Genomic DNA, 24,938 nt, shown 5'->3' with positions numbered 1-24,938 from the left:
TCCCGGAAAAGATATAGGACAAAGGCTCCAAATTTTTACTCTTCATAGGTAGAAAGTATATTTCACCATGTGGGTTAACGTATCCTGTATTTTTAAAGAACAACAACCCAATTCATCTTTATAGCAACTGTCAAGAAAACAAAATAGTTAATCTAAGAACTTTATAGACTAAATTTTACAAAAGAAAGAACTGGATTTCTTGAATCTACAAATTGATATTTGTTTTAAAATAATTTTAAAAGAAATCAAAATCGGAGAACACATAATTTGAACAGATACCAGTAACCAGTGATACAAGTTGTCTATTATTAGGTTAAAATAAACTAAAATATTGTTAATCCTGGTGATTATACATAGATAAGAAAACTTTAAAATTATGGGACTTTAGAGCCGGCGTGGTAACTCTGCAGGCTATTCTCTGCCTTGAAATACAGGCATCTTACATGGGCAATGGATCTAGTTCTGGCTGTTCCACTGCCAAACCAGCTTCCTGTTCATGGACGAGGAGAGCAGTGGAGGTTCCAGTCCTTGGGAAACTACATCCATGTGGGAAACCTGGAAGAAGCTCCTGGCTCCTGGTTTTGGATTGGCTCAGCTCTGGCCACTGCGGCCACTTGGGGAGTGAACCAGCAGATGGAAGATTTCTCTTTGTCTCTCCTCTCTATAAATCTTCCTTCCCCCCCCCCCCCAAAAAAAAAAGTAATAAAACGGGACTTCCAAGGAGAAGTTCAGAATACATCCTCAAATAAGTCGCTTTACAATTAGGTGTTACTAAGCAATTAGCTAAGTATACTGTCCTGTAGCAGTGGGTGATTGATGAAACTAGGCAGTCGGTAAGTTTTTATAGATACAAAGTGTTTTTCTTCCTTTTTTTTTTTTAAGATTTATTTATTTTTACTACAAAGTCAGATATACAGAAAGGAGGAGAGACAGAGAGGAAGATCTTCCGTCCGATGATTCACTCCCCAAGTGACCACAAGGGCCGGAGCTGAGCCAATCCAAAGCCAGGAGCCAGGAACTTCCTCCAAGTCTCCCATGCGAGTGCAGGGTCTCAGGGCATTGGGCCGTCCTCGACTGCCTTCCCACGCCACAAGCAGGGAGCTGGATGGGAAGTGGAGCTGCCAGGATTAGAACCAGTGCCATTATGGGATCCCAGTGATTTTAAGGCGAGGACTGTAGCCACCAGGTCATCGCACCAGGCCCACAAACTGCTTTTCACATTACTAACACTTACTTATCTTCTTTCTCTGAATTATTTTACTAATATTTATCTTCCTTGAATTATTGCAAGATACTAAGAAAAAAAACACATTTAACTGGGTGAGACAAAACAATTTTACACGGCATAAAATGGTACTTAATAAAACATCAGTGTTTTTGAAACTGCCAATATTTTCACATGCATCTAAGTAAAAAGACAGTATTACTTGATGAGCAAACAAGCCAGTAACACTGAAATTCAAGGTCCATGGAAGTCTTACCTTGTGCTCACATTTCTGATCAACCGGCAATTTCAACCATTCACTGTCATCTCCCATGGTGCTTCCAGGTCTTCCTCAGAATTAAGAGTTTTTCCTAGAGAGACAAAAGTAGATAGCTACTATTGTAAGCAGCAGCTTTTTGCTTTAGGACAAAATGACTTTCCTGAGATTACTTCATCGAGCACATACCAACAGCAAATAAGAAGCCCATGGGATACTGATCAGAAGCACATTTGACTTTAGTAACCAGGAGAGAGAGACCCATCTTCTGGGTCTCCCACATGGGTGCAGGGCACAAGGATGTAAGCTATCTTTCATTGCTTTCCGAGGTACATTAGCAGGGAGCTGGATCAGATGTGGGGCAGGTGGTGCCATAGCATGTGGCCTCACTGGTAGATGCTTTATTATTATTATTATCATTACTGTTATTATTACTACTTACTAGCAGAAAGAGGTTTAATACACTATGCCACAGTGTTTACCCAACAGGTTTTGGTTTTTTGTACAAAAAAAGGTCAATTGGGTCCGGCACAGTGGCCTAGCAGCTATACTTCTCGCCTTGAACACACGGGGATCACATTTGGGCACCAGTTCTAATCCCAGTTAACCAGCTTCTCATCCAGCTCTCTGCTTGTGGCATGGGAAAGCAGGAGAGAATGGTCCAAAGCCTTGGGAACCTGCACTCGTGTGGGAGACCCAGAAAAATCTTCTGACTTCAGATCAGCTCAACTCCAGCCATTGCAGCCACTTGGGGACTGAATTGGTGTCTGAAAGATCTTTTTCTCTGTCTCTCCTTCTCTCTGTAAATTTGTCTTTGCAATAAAAATAAATCTTAAAAAAAAAAAAAAAAAAAACAGCTATGGGATACCAGAAGAGTTACCCCCAAATTTACTTTAGTTTGAGCTGGTTGCAAGGAGAAACTGAATACAAGAATAGTTCCACAAAGTTCCCGTTTTGAGAAATAAATTCACATTCATAAATTAAATTTACATTAGTAAACAGCAATTTTTTTCTCAGGTTCCCCCACCTGCCTACACAGCAAATCTCTGATCACAGGAGACTGGAGGTCAGACGGAGGCAGCCCATTGACCCTTTTACTGAGAGCAGGTCTTAACCTACGTGCTAAGCCAGCCTTTCACTTGTACTGCTACCGAAGCCTGCTGCCACCTCCCCACCATTCCATTGTTTTATAGCTCAGGATGCTGTAAAACATCAACCCACAGTAGTAAAATGGGTTATCTCCTACCAATCTGCCTATTGTCAGTTTCACAGACTCAATTATCAAAACTTGGGCAGCATAAGTTCTCTCTCCTACAGATATGAACAATGCTTCAGAAAAGACATGCTTTCAACTAAACTTCTTAAAGAAAATGATCAATATGGAAAAATGCCACCTGGCTCTCCACCTAACTCCGATCAATGTTTCCATACATGAAGTAGCGTTACACCTGGAGGACAATGATGGTTCCATTCCCACACTAAAGAGGAATTCTACATGGACCCCAAGAGTAAGCCAAGGAAAGTTTGTAATGAAAGCAGGCACCTCCTGAGGCAGCTGGCAGAAGGACCTGTGAGGGGGGGAGTTGCCCACAAGGTTGACAAACAATCTTTCTTTTCTTTGAGATTTTGTTTGCTTATTTCTAAGGCAGAATTATAAAGAGTGGGAGAAGCAGAGAGATTTGCCATCCGCTGTTCACTTCTCAAATGTCCCCAACGGGAGGGGCTGGCCCAGGAGGAAGCCAGGAGTCCAGAGTTTCACCTGGTCTCCCACATGGGCAGAAGGGGCCCAACCACTTGGGCTACCTCTGCTATCTTTCCAGACGCACCAGCAACAGGGAGCTGGATTGGAAGTCAACTCTTAAACCTGCACCCATAACAGGGTATCACACAGATTAGGGTCAAGAAGTGTGCGCTGTTTCCAATTGACTTGGTTTAAAGGATTCAAGTTATGTCTAAACATACTTTTCATCAGTCTATGCAAGGTAGGGGTTACCCATCATTCAAGGAGACAAGGATAGAAATCACCATCCACTCAACAGCAGGGGCTCTCACAGCCCACCATGGAGGCACCACTGGATCTGTCTGTAATAGACATCTGGTCTTTACTCATTCTTTATGATGCCAAGTGCCTTCAAAGGCAGCCCTCAGGATTAAGCTGGTGTCTTTTCCCATTCCTGTAAGGACTTTCCATCTCTTTCACCCTAACAGGAACCTTACCTAACTGCCTATCATGCATTGAACTCTCATAGCAGTAAACTAACTCTCTAAATAAACTATTCCTTAATAAATATTCTTCATATTTACATCTTTTTTTTATTGATTACATTGCATTATGTGACACAGTTTTATAGGCACTGGGATTCCCCCCACCCCTCTCCAAACCCTCCCCCCAAGAAAAAGATTGAGCTGAGTTGGCCAAAGCCAGGAGCCAAGAGCTCCCCCTCTGGTCTTGCATGCAGCTGACTTGAGTCATCCACTGCTTTCACAGGCCACAGAGAGCTGGAACACAAATTGGCAGCCGTAAGGGATGCCAACACTGCAAATGGATTATTAGCGTGCTACACCATGTAGCTGGCCCCTAATTAAATTCTTTTACAAATGACTTTTATGGTTAACATTCCTTCAACAAATTCCTGCTATATACCTTTAAATTACTTCTAACTTTCTGATTATATGCAGTGTATAAATTAAATGAAAAAAGACAAGAATCAAGTGAGCATTTGGCCTCCTGCTGCACATCTGAGTGCCCAGGGTCAATGTGGCAATTCTGCTCCTGTGTTCCTGATCTTGAGGATTCTGCCACCCAGGGCGGGAGAGCTGGGGGGGAATTCCCAGCTTCCTACTTGAACTTGGCCCAGACTCAGCCACTGTGAGCATCTGGGAAATGAATTAGTCGACACAAGCTTGTTTTCTCTCTCAATAACTAAATAATCCTCTGCTAACATTTTCCTTAATACAAACATTTTCCGAAAAAAGAAGTGGCAGGCAGTGAGATTACACTAAGACTCCAAGTCTATGCCTCTTCCTTTACATGTCATTGTTGCCCATCAATATAAAGGAACTGTCCCATAAACGTGCTATGCAAGTACACTCAAGGAAAGGCTAATGAGTTATAAAAGTAGAACTGTCGTTAAGATTTCTCAGCCAAGGATCCCCACAAAAGGATAACAATCTGTTTCCAACTAGGAATCAAAACTTAATCTGCAGAAACCCGTGTATTCACACAGCAATAGTGGGAGATAAACTGTAACATATTGAAAGGGAGTGTAACCTAACCTAAATCGAAGATGCGTGTAACATAACACTTAGCAATTCCATTCCTAGGACTACATCCTAGAAACTGATGTCACCTGTGTGGGAGACTATCTAAGGATGTTTCCAATAATGTCATTCACACACTCATGAAAAGCACAAGGAATAAACTGTGGCACATTCACAGGATATTACTAAATAATAATAAAAATGAAACCATACTGTACTTTTCAAACTCTATAGTGAAAAGACCAGTCTTACTTTTCTTATCAATGGTCCACTGGCATGTTTATAACATACAAAAAACACATCAAATCTTACACTTTTAAGCTTTCCAGGTGAATGCAAATTGGTTTAGTTGCTATGAAAACATTTACTTTTTCAATTTCTTAAACAGTTAAGGGCCTGCACTCTGGCATTCTATATGGGCACTGGTTTGAGTGCCAGTCACCCCACTTCAGATTCAGTCCCTGCGAACGTGCCTGGGAAGCTCCAGAAGATGGCTCACCTCCTTCGTCCTCTACACCTACATAGGAGACCCAGACGAAGCTCCTGGCTCCTAGATTGGTCATTGTGGCCAGTTTGAGTAGTGAAGGAAAATCGATCTCTCTCTCACCACCCCCTCCTCTCTAATTCCGCTTTTCAAATAAAAAGAATCTTTTTTAAAGTTAGAAATGGAATTGCCATATGGCACTCCACAATTCTATTAAGCAAATATCCAAAATTATTGAAAATAGGCACCCAAATGAGTTCTTGTACACGTGTATATTCACAAATAGTTCTACAACAGCCCAACTATTAGTCCAGTACTGTATGACTCCATCCATAGGGGGTGTCTAGAATGAGGAGATACATGAAAAAAGAATGTAGACAGATGGTTGTCAAGGGGTATGGGGAGGAAAGAGTAAAGAGAAAAATGCTTAATGGGACAAGGGAGTACTGGGTACTCTGGAGTGACAGACATGTTTTGGAACTAGACAAAGGAGTTGCACAATGCTATCTGCTTTAAAATGATTAATTTTGTTTTGGGGAGAGTGCTGTGGCACAGTATGTTAGGTCACCACTTGGGACCTCCGCATCTCATACTGGAGTGTCAGTTTGAGACCTGGCTAGGCTGCTACCTTCACAGCTTCCTGGGAGACAGCACATGATGGCTCAAGTACTTGAGTCCCAGCCACCTACAGGAGAGACCCGATGAAGTTATAATCTCCTGTCTTTGGCCTGGCCCAGTCCTGGCTGTTTTGGGCATTTGGGAGTGAACCAGAGTACGGGATTTCTTGGTTGCTCTAGTTCTCAAATAAATAAAAGTTAATTTTCTGTAATATAAATTCTACCTTAATAATTTTTTTAAGTTCCCTGGGTGATTTTAACATGCAATCTAGGCTGAAAACCTGTACATTTACTTTACTGACAAGAGCTCGAGAGGGTAGAGGCTAGCATTGTGGGTAGCAGCTAAACCCACTGACTGCAATTCCAGCATCCCATCTGGGAGCCAGTTCACATCTAGGCTGCTCCACTTTCGATTCAGCCTCAACAATGGCCCAGGGAAAGCAGCAGAAAGTAGCCCACATGCTTGGGTTCCTGTACACACGTAGGAGATCTGGCAGAAGCTCCTAGATTCCAGCTCTGGACTGGCCCAGCTCTGGCCACTGTGGTCATTTGTGGAATGAACTAGTGGATGGAAAATCTCTCTTTCTCCCTATCTCAAATTCTGACTTTCAAATAAATAAATCTTTAGAGAAAGAGAGAGAGAGTTTGAGCAGCAGGGACAAGTCTTTTGTGGCCCAGCTAAGTGAGTTAGGCCACTACTCGTGACCCTGCATCCGAATGCTAGTTCGAGTCCTGACTCCTCTGATTGAGCTTCCTGTTGATGTGCCCAGAAGGCTAAGTGAGATCAATGGTGGATGTGGGCATATCAGTCAGAGATTCAACTGTGGACGGAGAGGGTAGGGAGAAAGAGACAGACAGACATCTAACTCAGAGATAAACATTTAGAAATGATCAGTAATAGTGGTTCATAGCACCTTTGTCCCTTGGAAGAGACTGCTCTGGTGAATTTAAAATACGGTGGGGAAGTTCCCTTTTATATTTGGGAAGAAAAATGACTTGGGGACCCAGAATACCCTAACTGCCTACCACCCAGTCTAACTCCTCACACATTCCGACCCCAGAAGAAGTGACCTTAACTGCTGTTAAGGGGGACAGGGATGTCGTTCGTTCTTAACTGTTTCCTGCTGACAGAGGGCATAGTTCAAGGGGCAGCAGTTAGGTACTCCTTTGGGGGCCGGTCTAAGGGTCCCCGATAGTAAGTCTAGTAAGTCGTAGAAGTCACCAGAGGCACCTATTAGCATATCAATTCCCCACCTGAAGCACCAGCCATTACCTCCAGCCAAGGTGTGGGAGGGTCTCAGGCCTATCTCCTTATCATTGAAAGGAGGGCAGGAAGTAATATGCAGATGCCTAAGGCCTGGAATGTCCTGTCTAGCACGTCTGTGGTCTTTTTGTCCCAAAGGCAGGTACCTGGAGACCAGGAAATTCCTTTGCCCTTGGAAACCCCCTCTTTGAACTAAAGCTTTTCCCAACACCCCCATGCACAGGTCTTTTTCTATCTCAGAACCCCCTCCCGTCACTAGGGCGGGAGTCTCCTTTCTTAGCTTTTCTAATAAATCTTACTTTAAAACTAAAAAAAAAAAAGGAAATGATCAGTAGCTATACACAATTGAAACAAAAGGCATGCATGACAGCACTGAGGGAGAATACATTGTAAGGAGTTATTCCAATACCCGTCGCCATTCCTTCTTCCTCACAGCTCATGAAGTTCGCCGGCCTAGCTATCCACCAATCGGATGTAACCTGGCTTTCCACCTGAATCCCACCTCCCAATCTGCCAGCCCCCTCCCCAACTCCGCCCACTTGCCAATCATCCCTAGGCATTCACCTGCAGGCACCAATCCCCTGGGGGCCTGCCCTCAATCCCTCCCAATCCCCACCCCCTACACCTGGCCGGCAAAAACGCTCCCCCAGGCGCGGCTCTCTCTTTTCCCGGCTCTTATCCCTCCCCCTCTTACCCCGCTCATACCCCTCTCTTCTCCCTCTCTTCTCCCTCTCTTGTCTCTCTCTCTTCTCTCTCTTGCTTTTCTTTGCTCTCCCCTTTTTCTCCTGGTTTTCACCACCTCTACCCGTTCCTGCCCCATTGAAATAAACCTCCAAAAGATACCTCGTTGTTTCTGGTGTGTTTCAGCTCACGGTAAAGAACCAGGTTGTGGGAATTAGCTGCGCGTAATAATAATAATAATATCGTAATATCGTATGAACTAGAACTCTAACATCTTTTTAAATAAGTAACATACATAGTTAAGGATAGAGCTCAGATGAAAAAAGAATTTATGGTTCAAATGTAAATAAACCTTTGGTCTCTGAAAAAAAAAAGAATTTATACAAAACAGGTAGAAGCTAAGCCATGCAGTTTAACATGTACATTGCCTAGCACATACAAACACAAAATCTGTGCTGAGGAAGGAAAAAAAATATACAATATTGAATCCAAAAAGATTAGTACTACATTTTCATTTTTATTTTATCTTTCTAAAATTTCTTTGCTTATTTGAAAGGCTGAGTGGCAGACAAAGAGAAGAAGTGATTTCCTATCCAAGTGGCTATAGGCAGCTGGGCTGGTCCACACTGAAACCAGGAACTCAGAGCTCTAGCTGGGTCTCTCACACAGAGGGTAGCAGTCCAAGAACTTGGCTTATCTGCCACTGCTTTCCCAGACACATCACATACACCTATTATGAAAAAAACTGTGGCCTAAAGTCCTCGCCTTGAAAGCCCTGGGATCTCATATGGGCACCGGTTCTAATCCCAGCAGCCCCACTTCCCATCCAGCTCCCTGCTTGTGGCCTGGGAAAGCAGTCAAGGACGGCCCAAAGCCTTGGGACCCTGCACCTTTGTGAGAGACCCGGAAGAAGTTCCTGGCTCCTGGCTTCAGATCAGCTCAGCTCCAGTCATTGTGGTCACTTGGGGAGTGAATCATGGAATGGAAGATGTTCCTCTTTCTCTCCTCCTCTCTGTATATCTGACTTTGTAATAAAAATAAAATAAATCTTTAAAAAAAAATAAGTACTGGGCCCAGTGGTGTGGCCTAGCAGCTAAAGTCCTCGCCTTGAAAGCCCCGGGATCCCATATGGGAGCTGGTTCTAATCCCGGCAGCTCCACTTCCCATCTAGCTCCCTGCTTGTGGCCTGGGAAAGCAGTCAAGGACGGCCCAAGGCTTTGGGACACTGCACCCTCGTGGGAGACCCGGGGGAGGTTCCGGGTTCCTGGCTTCGCATCGATGCGCACCGGCCCCGTTGCGGCTCACTTGGGGAGTGAATCATCGGATGGAAGATCTTCCTCTCTGTCTCTCCTCCTCTCTGTATATCTGGCTTTCCAATAATAATAAAAAATAAATCTTAAAAAAAAAATAAGTACTTCAAATACAACAAAATTAGTTTATATCAACTCACTGCACATGTCTGAACAGAACCTAGCTAGAGACACCAAGAGGGATATCAATCTGAAAAGCCCCCAACACCGTAACATGAACTCTGCCAAGAGCAAATACCCAGTTTCTGATGGAGCTCAAGTGGAAGAGTAGTGAAATTTTGACACGTTATGAAGAGCTGGGTCAATACCCTCAGAAAAAGCAGTGTTTACAGAGAGTTAGCTCATCTGATAGCAGCCTGAGACAAGGGCCAAGAGGAAGTCCACAGCTAGCAGACCACTAAAGAGAAATAACAGCAGAAACAACAGCCATCTCAACCACACAGATAATCCAGACTGAAAAATTAAAGTGCAGCGATCAGTAACAACCACAGCAGATCTTCAACAAAAACTTTAAACAAGTGTGTGATTAAGACAACGAATCATTTTTAGTATTTATCAGTAGAATTCAGAAGACAAAGCATATCGAGAGGTGGATGTGATGGGACAGTTAGGGTAGCTGCTTTTTTTTTTTTTTTTTTGGATGCTTAAGTAATTTTGCTTGATGATTCCCTAAAAAAGTAAAGAATGATAATATCTGCTTATTAGGAGAGTACTTTGAAAGTTAGCTAAGGCATTTGCAAATAAAATGTTTGGGTGGGTTCCATGAGTCTTTTTCCAAGGACAATGTTCCTGCTCATTCCTGTCATCAAAAAAGGGCAATTTTGTGTGTTCAAAGGTGAACCTCAGACATCACCTTGCAGGTCCAATTCGGCTCCTTCTTTCTGTTTCCTAATCTTAAACTTCTAAGTCCTTAAAAAGACCTCAATTTTCTGCAGATAACATGAAAAAGATCACATGGGCCTGGACAAAATCCCAGCACCCTCATTTCTTTTAGAGATAAACTAAACGGACGGTTTCACTGCTTACCAAAGTGTCTTGAGGTTTGTGGAGCTGATGCTAAGAAATAACAGTTATATTTCTTATCTTCTGATCCTAGCTTTCCAAACTCTTACAAAAAAGATTTATTTGAAAAATAAAGATACCTAGCTATCTAGATAGATTGATTAATCTTTCCTCTGCTACTTCTCTCCCCAGATAACCACAAGGACTTCAGGGTTCCATCAACCCAATGTCCCTGCTTAAATTAATACTAGGCTTTGCATGTTTAAAGATTTACGAAGGGAGAGAGAGAATAAAAGGGAGAGAGAGGGGAGCCAGGAGATTCTTCTAGGTCTCCCATGTGGGGGCAAAGTCTCAAGGTTTTGGGCCGTCCTCAACTGCTTTCCAAGGCCACAAGCAGGGAGCTGGACGGAAATGGAGCTGCCAGGACATGAACTGGTACCCATACAAGATCCCAGTGTGTATAAGGCAAGGATTTAGCTATTGAGCCATCACACTAGGCCCAACATTGTTAAATGTTTTTAAAAAATTTATTGCTTTTTTTTTTTTGAAAGGCAATGTAACAGAGAAACCTTCCATCCACTGCTTCACTCTCCAAATGCCCACAACATTCCAGGTCTGGGCCAGAGCAAAGCCAGGAGCCATAAATTTCACTCTGGTCTCTCACAAGGCTGGCAGGGGTCTAAGTACTTGGGGTCACCATCATTCACTGTCTTCCCAGGTGCATAGGCAGGAAGCTGGAGGAGAAGCAGAGCAGCAGGGACACAGATATGGGATCTTTATCACCACTAAGCCATGAAGTTGGCTCCTAATCCTTTATTTTAATAGCATATTAAATTTTACAGGTATTTCTGATAACGATTTTATCTGAGAATCAAGTAAAGAAGACACTTATCCATTTACTGTATTTCCTAATAATTATATATATATGTGTAAACATATTGCTACCTCACTCTAAGCTTCTTCTTCTTCAAAAAAAAGAAAAGAAAAATGGGGGACTGGTGCAAGAACCAAGTGGCTAAATCTTCGCCTTGCATGTGCCAAGAACCCATATGGCCGCTGCTTCATGTCCTGGCTGCTCCACTTCCCATCCAGCTCCCTCCTTGTGGCCTGCGAAAGCAGTAGAGGACAACCCAAAGCCTGGAGACCCAGTAGCCTGTGTTGGAGACCTGGAAGCAGCTCCTGAGTCCTGGCTTCAGATGGGCTCAGCTTAGCTGTTGAGGTCACTTGGGGAGTGAACCAGCAGATCTTTATCCGTCCTTCTCTCTCTGTAACTGTGCCTTTCCAATAAAAATAAACAAACATTATTATTATTATTACATTATTATCTGAAAGGCAGTTACAGAGAGAGAAAGAGAGACAGAGATTTCCATTCGCAGGTTTAATCTCCAAATGGCAGCAATGGTTGGCCTGTCTGAAGCAAGAAGCCTGGCGCCTCTTCCTGGTACCCCACACACTCGGCCACCTTCTGCAGTTCTCCTAGGCCACCAGAGGGAGCCAGGCTGGAAGTGGGGCGGTAAAGGCTCGAACAACCACACCTAGTGGATGCTGGCATCACAGGTGCAGGGCAACGTGCCACGCACCGGGGCCAGTCCCTCCAGTTTCCTTTTCTTGAGGGGAGGTGAGATGGGACAAGTGGATTAGTCTTAGCTATGGAGCGATTCTCAGCACAACTCTGATTCTTCAGTCTTATTTTATCTCTCTGTCTTTAAAACTTTGTCTCCTTTGTCTCCACTCTTACAGGGTTTACATTCTTTAAAACTAGGATGAAACAGGTATCATTAGCCTCTTCCTAAGGGTAAAGAAAATTGTTTACCCAAGGTCATTTAAATTAGGGGCCCAATCTAAAGGAGAACTCTTTTTTTTTTTCAATGCATCATAGTTTTATTCCCGATGTGGGACTGATTCCTTCCATCCCCAAAATGAATCAGGCTGTTCGAGAAAGACCCGGAGACTCTCCCACCATCCCCGGGGAGGGAGAGAAGCAGGGACTGGGGACTGGGGTGGATATACAGTTTTCCAGCCTGTTCTACACAGGAGAGCTGCTGTCTGCTACTCCTCTCATTCCTCAACTCCTTGTACAAAAGCGGGGGGGTGGGGGGAATCACTGCTAGAAAAAAACAGTGATTTTTACAAAAGGTGGGTGGTGGGGTGGGTCCTGGGCTGGGACCTGAGGTTGTGGGTCACTGCTGGAGGGGGCTGCCATCGCCGTTCCTGCTGCAGGGCGTCCTGTAGCAGCTGGGTGTCGGCCTCACCTGCAGGTAACTGCACCTAGCGACGCACCGACAGCAGGTGGGGGTATCTCAGGGCCTGTGACCTGGTGTCGGTTAGTTTGATGTTGAGATACTGATCCACAGAATGCAGGGTCCCACAAATTATCAAATCATTCCTGAGTTCCACGACCACATCCTTGCTCACAAGGGCCTGGAAAACGGAGTAGAATAACATGGTGCAGGTGCCGAGGGATGCTGCCCACTCCGGGATCAGGAGAGCGCAGGGCGGGGCAGGGCGGGGCGGGGGGGAGTGAGTCTGGAAGAGAAATCGTGCAGGGCTAAATGAGAACTCTTAATTCCACATTTAGAGTACTACACTTTATCCACATGTAGTTTCTAGATAAATATACACCAAAGACTACTCACACTTTATAAATAGTATGACATATTTAGGCGATTAGCTAACGCCATGACAATATGAAGAGCACATGAGAATATGCGTAGAAGACAAATTATTTGCATCAAAGGACTTAGGTAATTTTGAGAAATTGAAAAATAAATTTTAAAGTAAATCATCATTTAGAAAGAAGGAATTGTCCTTAATCTCCAGCTGCACAACAACCCAGCACAAGAAGGCCCTGGGACACAACACACTGCCTGCCCTTGGGTGACAGAAATGACCACAGCTTAATTGTGATTTAGGGTTAACCAGGCAACCCGACTGCCCCCAACCCTAGCAATCCTTATTCCAAGCAGAGTTGACTCTACCAGATTTTGAAAAAGTAAAGTCTTCCCTTAAGGAAAAGCTAGAGTGGAACATCATGACCTATACAATCCATACTAGTTTTAAATTTCTCAATATAATTCTATATGTTTTGTCTTCATTATGAAGTGACCACATGCTCTACACTTTGTCTCTAAATGCAAATTTTATTTTATTTTTAAAAAAGATTTATTTTTTTTTTTATTGGAAAGTCAGATATGCACAGAGAAGAGACAGAGAGAAAGATCTTTTCCATCCAATGATTCAGTCCCCAAGCGGCTGCAACAGCTGGAGCTGAGCCCATCTGAAGACAGGAGCCTGGAGCTTCTTCCGGGTCTCTAATGCAGGCTAAGGGTCGCAAGGCTTTAGGCCGTCCTCAACTGATTTCCCAGGCCACAAGCAGGGAGCTGACAGGGAAGCGGAGCAGCCAGGACACAACTGGCACCCATATGGAATCTTGGCAGATGCAAAGCAAGGATTTAGCCACTAGGCTATCGCACTGGGCCCAAATGAAAATATTCTAAAGGGGACTGTGGGGGTAGTTACCAAAAAATCCACGAATACATTAAGACTACTGAATTACACATTTTAATGGGTAAACTACATAGTAAGTAAATCATATATCTCATTAAAGCTGTTAAAACAGTTTACAAACACAAGTCTGTAAAAGATAAGAATTAATTGTTAACACTACCAATCTTTTCACATCTACATGTTTGTAAAGATTATGGAGTCCTTTCTAAAAACAGGTTTTAATACGAACTAATTCCATTACAAGTATAAATAATTGTAATATGAAACCTATTATATGTGAAAACAGCATAAATAGGGAACATATGAAAGCTAAGGGAATTCAAAGTTAGGATTCAGCCTAAGGTAGTGACGGAATGGTCAGTGAAGCCTCACAGAAAGGCAGACAACTAAATTTAATGATGAATAATAAGGTCCTGGGCCCGGCGGCATGGCGGCTAAAGTCCTCGCCTTGAACGCCCCGGGATCCCATATGGGCGCCGGTTCTAATCCCGGCAGCTCCACTTCCCATCCAGCTCCCTGCTTGTGGCCTGGGAAGGCAGTCGAGGACGAGCCAAGGTTTTGGGACCCTGCACCCACGTGGGAGACCTGGAAGAGGTTCCTGGTTCCCGGCTTCAGAACGGCGCAGCACTGGCCGTTGCAGCTCACTTGGGGAGTGAATCATCGGACAGAAGATCTTCCTCTCTGTCTCTCCTCCTCTCTGTATATCTGACTTGGTAATAAAATAAATAAATCTTTAAAAATAATAATAAGGTCTTTAATTCTGAAATTAGTAATAAAAAAGGGGTAGGAGAACCTGTGTTTTGGCATAATGGGTAAGGCCTCTACCACCTGCAGTGCCAGTATCCCATGGGTTCCAGTTGGTTTCCTGACTGCTGCACTTCTGATCCAGCGCCCTGCTAATGTGCCTGGGAAAGCAGCAGAGATGGTCCCGGTACCCACATAAGAGACCTACAGCAGGATCATGTCTCCTGGCTTCCGACAGGCCCAGCTCCAGTTGTTGCAGCCATTTGGGGGGAGTGAACCAGTGGATGGAAGATCTCTTTGTAGCTCTTTCAAATAACCTTTTTGTTTTTTAAGAAAAAAAGCAGAGGTGAAAGGAAATTCTAGACTGAGGAAATAAGATAGTCTTGCAGGTAGAAAAGTACTGACTTTAAAGAACACTGACTCCATGGAAATGCAGACTAAGGGCACATGACAAATTTTCATTATTAAGTTAAATAGCATTTGAAACAAGGTAAGGCATGATGCTATCTGCTTATAAAGATAAATCCATACAGAATGAGTTGGAAAGGAGAGAACTAGGTTTTGATAGGAAATTATTGTGATTGTACAATAGGAAGATGAATAGGAGTTGAAAAGTAGGAGTCTTGTTGAAGTCGGAAGGGAAAGGATGAGAAGTGAGTCCAGGGGTGTTACATTAACAGGGGCAATGAATCAGCATCTGGAATGAAGAACTCGGGACGGGGGAGAGCCTGCTAAGGAGCAGGAGGACTGAGCCACGAGACAAGGAACATGACAGCACCAGTGGCCAAAAAGACATGCTAGAAGTTCAGGGCTGTTTTCGGGGAGTGGAATAATGGCTGGGAAAATGATAACTTTAATTTCAGATTTGAGAAATCATATCTTCAGGTTGTTAGAAATGTAACACTATGGATGATCACAGGAAATGGATTTCATAAACTTAAACACAGAAAACCAAGTTTTCATTAAGTAACAGTTGAATGCCTTGTGGGGGGAGCAGTGACTAACATACCTAACCAAATCAAGCATTTATGAAGTTATTTTGAACTATACCTAATGATTACTATGGTTCATTTAATCTACTTGCTAGCACAAATACTCAGAAATGTCAAATTACTCTGAGTTCTCAGAATGTTTTATCCTAGTCCACAACAGAGACAAAAGCAAGAGGAAGGGTAAAATAAACCTGCTCTACACAAGCATTATAATCTCACATCACTAATTCAAAATACTTTCTAATAAGCTCAAGTACCATAAGGCTATATTGTTGCTGAAAATGATTAAGATGTAACTAGTGATACTGTGGTTAAGGAAGTTTTTCAAGGTTATCTATAAAGGTAGGATTTGGATAAATTTTAAATTATCCAATTTTCCAGTTTAGCATTCAATTAAATAACATTTTTAATCAAAAAATGCATTAGGTAGTACCATAAAATAGTGACTCCAAAAGCCTTTGCATTTTGTCATCAACCAGAGGAACTAAGTCATCAGTAAAATTACAACTGGGCCTAGAACTTGTCCTCCAGTACTTTCCAGCCATCCGAGAGCCAGGCGTAAGTACAGGGTCCTTTGATCTTAAACGTCTGCTATATTTTGACAGTCTGTAACAATAACTGCCAAGCTTCTAGACAGTCTGCTTTAGCCTTCTACTTGGAAAGAAGCACTGGCAGTGTAACTATTTTGTGGCAGATTCCCAAACGCTTGACCTACAAAAGCTCTTCACCATCGCAACGCAAGAGACTGGACTTGATGACCATGCCTGGATTCACTTTAGGCTCCGAGATGCCACTGCAGAAGCACAGGACAAGGGTGAGTGGAATTTCAGGAAAATTTCTGCCTCCTCACCAGACAGTCCCTTGAATAACCAGCCAAGTCTGACAGGTGCAAAAAAACACAATTGTTATAAAAGAAAGGTAAAATAGAATGCATATACATGTCCAGAAACCTTTACTCAAAGCATGTCCAGGAAGGACAACTGAATTAATACATAATAATTATGTAACTGTCACAGAAGATTTAAATTTTATTCCTTGACCGCAGCCAGGCAAATTCTCACCTCCAAGTAGCAGATAACCAAAAGGACAAGCCTTTCCCTCTAATTAAAACCACACGGAACCTTGCTGCCTCAGGTGTTCCTCATGATCAAGGGCACCCGTGATCCTTCTGGCTGGAGTATTATGCCTCATCAGGCGGCCAGAAGGCTGACCGGCTTGCTCCAACACACTGCACTGTTCTTACATTTCTAGTCCAGGAACAGTGATCTCCCACAAACTCCTTCGGAGACAGAGCAGTGAAAGACTGTGCCTTTCACACCTTGCTATTCACATCAGCGGGAAAAGTGGCTAACGCATTCCCCCTAACAGAGGAGTACTGCCAATGTCAGCAAGAGGAATTAAAGACCAACACAAGCCTTGGAGATGGAAAGCTCAATCCTTCTGACAATCAGATCAACTTTCAAAGTTACTGCTCAACTACAGCGAGCGAGCTGAAGACACAGGCGCTTACTCATGCCAAGCCTACCCAGGTCTCCGATCCCAGGACATTGGATTTCGTTCCACCCACCCAGCTCAGCTGGGATATACTTGGAAAAGACAATCAAATCCTTCCCCCAAGTCAGAGCCAGAAGGGGGCAGCACCAGGTGTGGGGCCCTGCTCACTGGCTGCGCATCCGCACAAGCACCTGAGGGCTGCTGTCACCTCCCGTAAGTAGAAGCAGATGCCCGGGCTTTTAGCTCACTGCAGCCGCGTTGTTTACGCTCCGTAGCCTCCTTGGCCTCTGATGGGCCACCCAGTCCGACAGGACTTGGGAGGCAGCTTGGCACTTACGCTCCCCGGGCAGGGAGAGGTCGGGGGCCCTAAGGTCCGAGCAGGATCGGCCGGATCGTCGGAGGGCGGGGTGGTGGCAGTGGTGCGGCCCAGCCGCTGGGCGACGCCTCCTCCGGGGAGGAGTCCAGGGCGCCCGGCACGCCGCCACCCTCCTCCAGAGGCCCCGCCCCACACACGCTGAAGACTTAAAGGGACAGCTGCCTAGATTTGCAGGCCTGCTTCCATCTCACAGGCAAGAGGCAAATGAAGGGTCAATTAGCAACTCGACCTTAGTTGAGTAGATCTTATTTTATTTATTTACTTATTTATTAATTTTGGTGCTCAGGCGGCTAATGTTCCAGACACGGAGACAACCAGGTCCCATGCTCACAATCCTACTTCCTCTTCCAGGGCTGAAAAAAATGTCATGCAGGTAACACCTGAAGTGCACATGGCCCCCCATAACAAACTGCATATTTCATTCATCTTCCTTGGACTTGAGTGCGCTTCAAATGTCAATTCAAAAGCAGCCCTGCAAGCCCTCCCATCCCTCACCGGCCCAGACAACCACACAGAAGGAGCAGGCAGGTAACAGGAGGGGAGACACAAATAACCATGCCCTTCCTCTGAGTAAAACGTGCACCTTCAAAAACCGACCAAGAATCCAATACAAGTCTGTGTAGGTGAGGAAACACTGCAGGTAAATACAGTTGTGATATGCAGTCACCTAATAGGAAGAGTTCTTGAGAAAACCTTAATGCATGCGAGAGGTGCGAGGTGCGCCTTGGTCTCTAAGACCAGGAAAGGTTCTTTCCACAGAGGGAGTTTCTGTAAGCTGTGTCCCATGATACCAACACAGCAAGCTGCCCTGAAAACCACACATTTCTAATTCAGAGAAATAAACTTGCCAGAGTTTTAGGCCATTACCACACTGAAACTAGGAAATGAATTTTGTGAGACTAAAGACCATTTATGAGTAATCTAACATCTTCATTCCAAACAAGTGCTCAAGCGGAAATTTAGATTCCAAAGGACAGGCTTGAAGCCTTTCTACTGAAGGCAAGACCCAAGGAGACCCATCTTCTTTCCAGGCTAAAGTCACAAAGATAAACTGTTTAGGATTACAATATTCTGGTTTTGAATTGTCAAAATCATTCCACAGTGAATTCACCACGAATATTTCTGAATTAGATAATTAAACTGCTACACCAAATATCTGCACTTTAAACTAGAGTTAGCAGTACTCCTCTCCCACTTTTGGGAGATGTTATCAGGACCTCAGGAAGGGCTCAACAGGCAGATTCCCTGCCAGCACTGTCATCCAGCTCTCTGCTTACGGCAGAGGATGGCCAAGTTCTTGCGACTCTGCAGCATGAGAGACCTGGAGGAAACTCCTGGCTCTGGCTTTGGTCCTACCTAGTTCTGGCCTTTGTGGCCATTTGGGAAGTTGAGCCAGCAGATGGAAGACCTTCTTTATTCTCGATCTCTCCTCTCTGTAAATCTGCCTTTCAAAAACAAAACAAAAAAGTTGCTCAGGGAATGCTGAATCATATTTACACACACAGAGCATTTTTCCATACATCACAATGACATAAACTTTAATATATAAATTAAGTATAGTAAACAATTAACAGGACTAATGAAATAAGGAAAATCAGCTATATACAATAATAAAAGTAATTTAAAACTTACACTCTTTCTACAATTTCCAGATTATGATTCCTCAGGATTCACTGAAGCCTTGACAAATGATACTATGAAAAAGAATGGGGGGGTACAACAGTATTAGCTTTGTTGTGTTCAACTGCCAGGAGCAGTTTTGAATCCATTAAACAATACTTTTCCCCCCTCTCTGCCTAATCCTGGCTGCCACAGCTGAAGGGCATGTGGACTGTTTCTATTTTTTAGTGACTAAGAAAAAATTTTTATCTTTTCATAAAAGTATTTTTTCTTTTTAAAGATTTATTAATTTTTATTGGAAAGGCAGATCAGATTTACAGAAAGGAGAGACAGAAAGAAAAATCTTCTATGCGTTGGTTTACACTCCAGTTGGCCTCAGTGGCCAGAGCTAAGCTGATCCGAGGCCAGGAGCCAGGAGCCCCTTCCGGGTCTCTCATGTGGCTGCAGGGTCTGAAGACTTTGGCCTTCCTCTACTGATTTCCCAGGCTACAAGTAGGAAGCTAGGTGGGAAGTGGAGCAGCTGGGACATGAAACAGTACCCATGTGGGGTCTTGGCATTGTAAGGTAAAGATTAAGTCACTGAGCCATTGCATCAGGCCCTACATATAGGTTTTTTTTTTTTTTTTTTTTTTTTTTTTTAAATCTATTTTATTTTTACTACAAAGTCAGATACACTGAGAGGAGGAGAGACAGAGAGGAAATGGAGCTGCCGGGATTAGAACCAGCGGCCATATGGGATCAAGGCGAGGACCTTAGCCACTAGGCCACGCCGCCAAGCCCCTACATATAGGTTTTTGTATGAACATAAATGTTTGCCTTGGGCAAATACCCAAGAGCGGTAATACTAGGTGGTATGATATATATATATATATATATATAATTTTAATGTTACAAGTAATTTCTCAACTGTTTTCCAAACTAGCTGTATGAACCTTCCCCCTCCCAATACCTCCAGTAACGTATTAAGTCTAAATGTAACTGTATTTTTAATAGTAATTTAAAAATTTTTTTTCTATTGCAAAGTCAGATATATATATATATATGGAGGAGGAGGGACAGAGAGAAATATCTTCTGTCCAGTGATTCATTCCCCAAGTGACCACAACAACCGATGCTGCGCTGATCTGAAGTCAGGAGCCAGGAGCTCTTCTGGGTCTCCCACGCAGATGTAGGGTCTCAAGGCTTTGGGCCATCTTTGACTGCCTGCTTTCCCAGGCCACAAGCAGGGAGCTGGATGAGAAGTGAGGCTGCTGGGATTAGAACCGGTGCCCATATGGGATCCCAGTGTATTCAAGGTGAGGACTTTAGCCACTAGGCCACAGCGCCAGGCCCTTTAATAGTAATTTCTAAATGGGTCTATGTTTTATATATATATATACAATTTATATTGTTTATATTTATAATAAATAAAATTATATATATAAATTTTTTTTTATTTGAGACAGCACATTCTCATCCACTGGTTTACTCCCCAAATATCAGCAACATCTGGGAGAAAGAAGGGGGAGCTATAAACCAATTCAGTTCTCCCATGAGGGTGGCAGTAGCAGTTACTTGAGTAATCAATGCTGGAATCAGGAGCTGAAGTCGGAAGCCCAACCCACGTATCCTAATACTGGGACACTGCAGTCCTAACCACTAGGCCAAGCCGGCCTTCTAGATCTCTATTTTTATACCAATGATTTAAAGCCAGTTCTTTCTACAATTCAGTGTTAATGGTAATGGTTTATAATGTAAGATGGCATTAAAAAAACAAAAAAGATGGTACACAGACTCATACACAGAGAGAGAGGCATGCAAATGAGATTTCTTTCATCTGCTGGTTTATTCCCAAGTACCCACAACAGCTGAGGCTGGGTCAGACTGCAGTGAGGAACTGCATCTTGGTCTAACATAGCGGTTTCAGGGACCAAAGGATTGATTTATTGCCTCCCAGGATGTACATTGGCAGGGGGCTGGATCAGAAGCAAAAGCAAAACTCAAGCCTATGCCCTGCTCTGGGATGTGGGCATCCCAGGTGGCGGATTAATCTACTGTAACATAACGCCCACCTCCTTTTCTTTGTTTTTTAAAAAGCTTCTAACAACACAACTTATGATTTGATATACTAAATATCCCAGGAGTTTAAACATCCCCCTCTGCTCAGATGGAGCAGAGGACAGAATATCCAAATGCACATGGAGGATATGGCAGTACATCGGTGCCTCCAGAGGACACCTGGTACTATGGCAGAGGAAGAACAGAACAAATTGATCAACTATTTCAGCCAATCACCGGCAGTGAAGACCTGGGCAGATGAAGACACTAAGGTGGACTATAGCAGCCAGTGGATTTGGGAGAGGTTTCATCATGACTGGAGTGGCGGATTCACCAGCAATTCAGGACTGTTGAACTATCAAAACCTCTTGAGAAATTCATGGTGTTGTAAATTTCTACTTTTCTTCCTGTTGTTGATTTTGTATTGTGGCTTGTCATTTAAGAGGGATGTGTGGTGACTGTGTAATGGAGAGTATCATGTCCAGATGTGAGGATGCAGTGCACATCTCTACTTCCAGATCAAAGACGGACTGCTAATAAAACTATTACCTGTATCTTGACAATGGGAAGCTGGACTCTCTGCCATTGTCCATGCGCGCAACAATGAACATGCAACTGTTTATGAAGAGTTAGGCTGTAGTAATAATATAGGGGAACTTGGGGGTGGGGTAGGGGAATTAATAAATAAATAAATAGCTTTTAATACACTATAAAAAAGGTGACCCTATAAACCCAAGACTAGAAAGCTTCACTGAAGAATTCAGACACAATAACTATAACAACAAAAAAAAGAGAGAAAAATAGTAGAACAAGAACAAGCCAATATCTAAATACTGGTGCACACACTTTCCACAAGGCAAATTGAACAGTATACAAGAAATACTATACAGCGATGTTACATATCATGACCTTAATACTGTGAAGAAGGATGGCTCAACTTAAATGAAAAGTTAATTTAATATATTCCATTATCAGAATGAATGGCAAAATTATACGATCATGTCAATGGATGCAGAAAAAAACATGTAACAAGATTGAATGCCTTTTCACAATTAAAAAAAAGCACTCAACAAATGAGATAAACACCAAGTATAAAGTTCACAGCTGGTGTTATATTCAACTGTGAGAAGCTGACAACTTAGCCTCTAAGATAAGGCACAAGAGAAGGAAGTGGCTTTTGCCATTTACATGCAACACAATATTTGCAGTCCTGGTCAGAGATATTTAGCAAAAAATAGGTATCTTCCTCTGCCTTCCCAGGTATATTAGCAGAAAGATGAATTGGAAATGAAGCAATACGGGATGCTGGTGTTGTAACAGCAGCAAGTTAATCGACTGTACTACAATGTTAGGTCCAGTTTTTGCAGATACAGAAAAATTCATGCTAAAATCATATGGACTCTTAAGGCACCTTGAATAGACAAAACAAGTTTGAGAATTAACAAAGTTGGAGGATTCCCTGATTTCAAAACATATTAAAGCTACAATAATCAACACAATGCAATTACTAGGGTGTGGCCAACAAGGCCTTTGGAATGACAACGGTTTGCATTTAGGGAGTGAGTCACTAGATGCAAGATCTTTCACTCCCTCTTCCTTCTTTGTCAACTGTGCCTTTCAAATACATAAACCTTAAAAAATAATGGGCAGGGCCCAGTGCAGATGGCCTAACAGATAAAGTTCTCACCTTAAACGCACCGGGATCCCATGTGAGTGCCAGTTCTAATCCCAGCAGCTCCACTTCCCATCCAGCTCCCTGCTTGTGGCGTGGGAAGGCAGTAGAGGATGATCTAAGGTCTTGGGACCTTGCACCAGCAGGAGACCCAGAGGAGGCTCTGGGCTCAGTTCTGGCCGTTGTGGCCACTTGGGGAGTGAATCAACGGACAGAAGATCTTCCTCTCTGTCTCTCTTCCTCTCTGTATATCTGCCTTTCCAATATAAATAAATAAATCTTTTAAAAAAAATAAATAAATGATGGGCAAAGGATTTGAAGAGACATTTCTCCAAAACACAATAAGCAAATGATCGACTATGTCAATACAATACCTTCACCCTGCCCACAATTCATACTTTGATTTGCCAAGGCTTCAGTTACCCATGAGGAATGACAGTCTGAAAATATTACATAAAAAATTGTATAAAGAGCTAATAAGCTTTATACTACTTTTCATTACAGTATATTATTAATCTTCCTATTTCACTATTAATTTTGTTAATTCCTTACTATGCCTAGTTGACATATTAAAGTTTATCATTGGTATGTACAGAAAAAACACTATGTGTGTGTTTGCATTTGTGTGTATGTGTGTATGATTCTACTGGGGCCAACAGAAGAGCACAGTACACTAAGCCTCCGCCTGCAGTGCCAGCATCCCATACAGGTGCCTCTTCATGTCCTGGCTGCTCTGCTTTGGATCTAATTCCTGGCTAATGGCCTGGAAAAGCAGCAAAAGATGTTCCAAGTTATTGGGCCAGTGAAGAAGTTCCTGACTCCCAACACTGGACAGACCAGACCCAGCTCTGGCCACGGTAGGCATCTGGGATGTGAAGCAGCAGTTTTCTCATCTCTCCCACTCTAATTCCTTCAAGTAAAATAAATAAATCTTTAAAACGGAGATCCAACATGCAATGAAGAAACGATGTGAAGACAGGTTAGAGAGAAATGAGAAGCAGCTACCTAACGCTGAAAGAGGCAAGGGAAGGACTGTGCCCACGCCAATACCTGATGTGAGCGCCACAAGAGGCACTGCAGATTTACCATCTCCAAAAACGGAGAGAATAAGCTCTGTTATTTTAAACCACCAAATCTGCGGTAATTTGCTAAGTAGTAAGTCTTATTACCCCAGAATCTAGCACACTGTTTGTATTCAAATACAGTCCAACCAGGAGTTGGCTGGAGAAGGACAGATCGTATAAATGGAAACACATTTCAGTTTCTTATTCAAAAAGCCCTGAAGTCAGATTAGAGTTCTTCATATCAAGCAAGGCAAGACTTCTCAGTCTGGAAACAAGTGCCTTCTCTGGAAGCACAGCAATCCATACTCCTTCTTCTGCTACAGAAAGCAGACTCACTACTTCACAATTTTTTCAAGGTTTAGCAATTATTATTGGAGAGGCAGTTTTATAAAGAATAAGAGACAGAAAGAGAAGGATCTTTCAGACCTGGAGCGATGGCTCAATTGGCTAAGTCCTATCCCTGCAAGTACCAGGATTCCATGTCGGCGCTGGTTCGTGTCCCAGCTGCTCCATTTCCAATCCAGCTCCCTGCTCACGGCTTGAGAAAAGCAGTGGAAAATGGCCCAAGTGTTTAGGCACCTGCACCTACATGAGAGTCCTGGAAGAAGCTTTTGGCTGCTGGTTTCAGCCTGGCCCAGTGCTCGCCATTTGGGAAGTGAACCAGCAGACAGAAGATTTCTGTCAGTCTCTCCCTATCCCTGTATAGTTGACTGTCAAATAAATAAGTAAATATTCTAATATATATATATTTAAAGGAATCTCTGAGGACCAAGTAAAACTATTTTTTTTTTAAAGATTTATTCATTTTATTACAAAGTCAGATATACAGAGAGGAGGAGAGACAGAGAGGAAGATCTTCCGTCCGATGATTCACTCCCCAAATGAGCCGCAACGGGGCCGGTGCGCGCCGATCCGATGCCGGGAACCAGGAACCTCTTCCAGGTCTCCCACAAGGGTGCAGTGTCCCAATGCATTGGGCTGTCCTCAACTGCTTTCCCAGGCCACAAGCAGGGAGCTGGAGGGGAAGTGGAGCTGCCGGGATTAGAACCGGCGCCCATATGGGATCCCGGGGCTTTCAAGGTGAGGACTTTAGCCGCTAGGCCACGCCGCCGGGCCCAAGTAAAACTATTTTTATGTGTGTGGGGGTGGAGGGCGGTTGGGAGGGAGTCAATGCAAATAGTAAATAGGCTTATCTTCTACCTGCAAGTGTAGAATCCCATATCGGTGCCTGTTTGGGTCCTGGCTGCTCCACTTCCCACCCAGCTCCCTGCTTGTGGTCTGGGAAAGCAGTCGAGGATGGCCCAAAACCTTGGGACCCTGCACTGGCATGGG

General features: G+C 43.4%; 1 protein-coding gene and 1 pseudogene across 5 annotated transcripts in view; both read right to left on the bottom strand.

The window, feature by feature from the left end:
- Positions 1–24,938, bottom strand: part of CKAP5 (cytoskeleton associated protein 5) — a 108,350-nt gene that overhangs the window by 77,143 nt on the left and 6,269 nt on the right. The window contains exons 1-3 of one of the 5 annotated variants that reach the window (XM_058663085.1): positions 18,846–18,907; positions 18,570–18,654; positions 1,482–1,575 (exon numbers count right to left, since the gene is read on the bottom strand). In XM_058663085.1, coding sequence (XP_058519068.1) covers positions 1,482–1,538 — 57 coding nt within the window. In that variant the 5' untranslated portion in view covers positions 1,539–1,575; positions 18,570–18,654; positions 18,846–18,907. Of the gene's footprint in view, positions 1–1,481; positions 1,576–17,028; positions 17,052–17,174; positions 17,292–18,569; positions 18,655–18,845; positions 18,908–24,938 lie in introns of those variants that run through there. The other 4 variants (XM_058663086.1, XM_058663087.1, XM_058663088.1 and 1 more) reach the window with 4 other exon arrangements.
- On the bottom strand, positions 12,228–12,552 carry LOC131479985 (U6 snRNA-associated Sm-like protein LSm2; annotated as a pseudogene).

This window comes from Ochotona princeps, chromosome 4 (assembly GCF_030435755.1).
Source record: "Ochotona princeps isolate mOchPri1 chromosome 4, mOchPri1.hap1, whole genome shotgun sequence".
Lineage (NCBI taxonomy): Eukaryota > Metazoa > Chordata > Mammalia > Lagomorpha > Ochotonidae > Ochotona > Ochotona princeps.
This window is presented reverse-complemented; position numbering and strand designations above follow the sequence as displayed.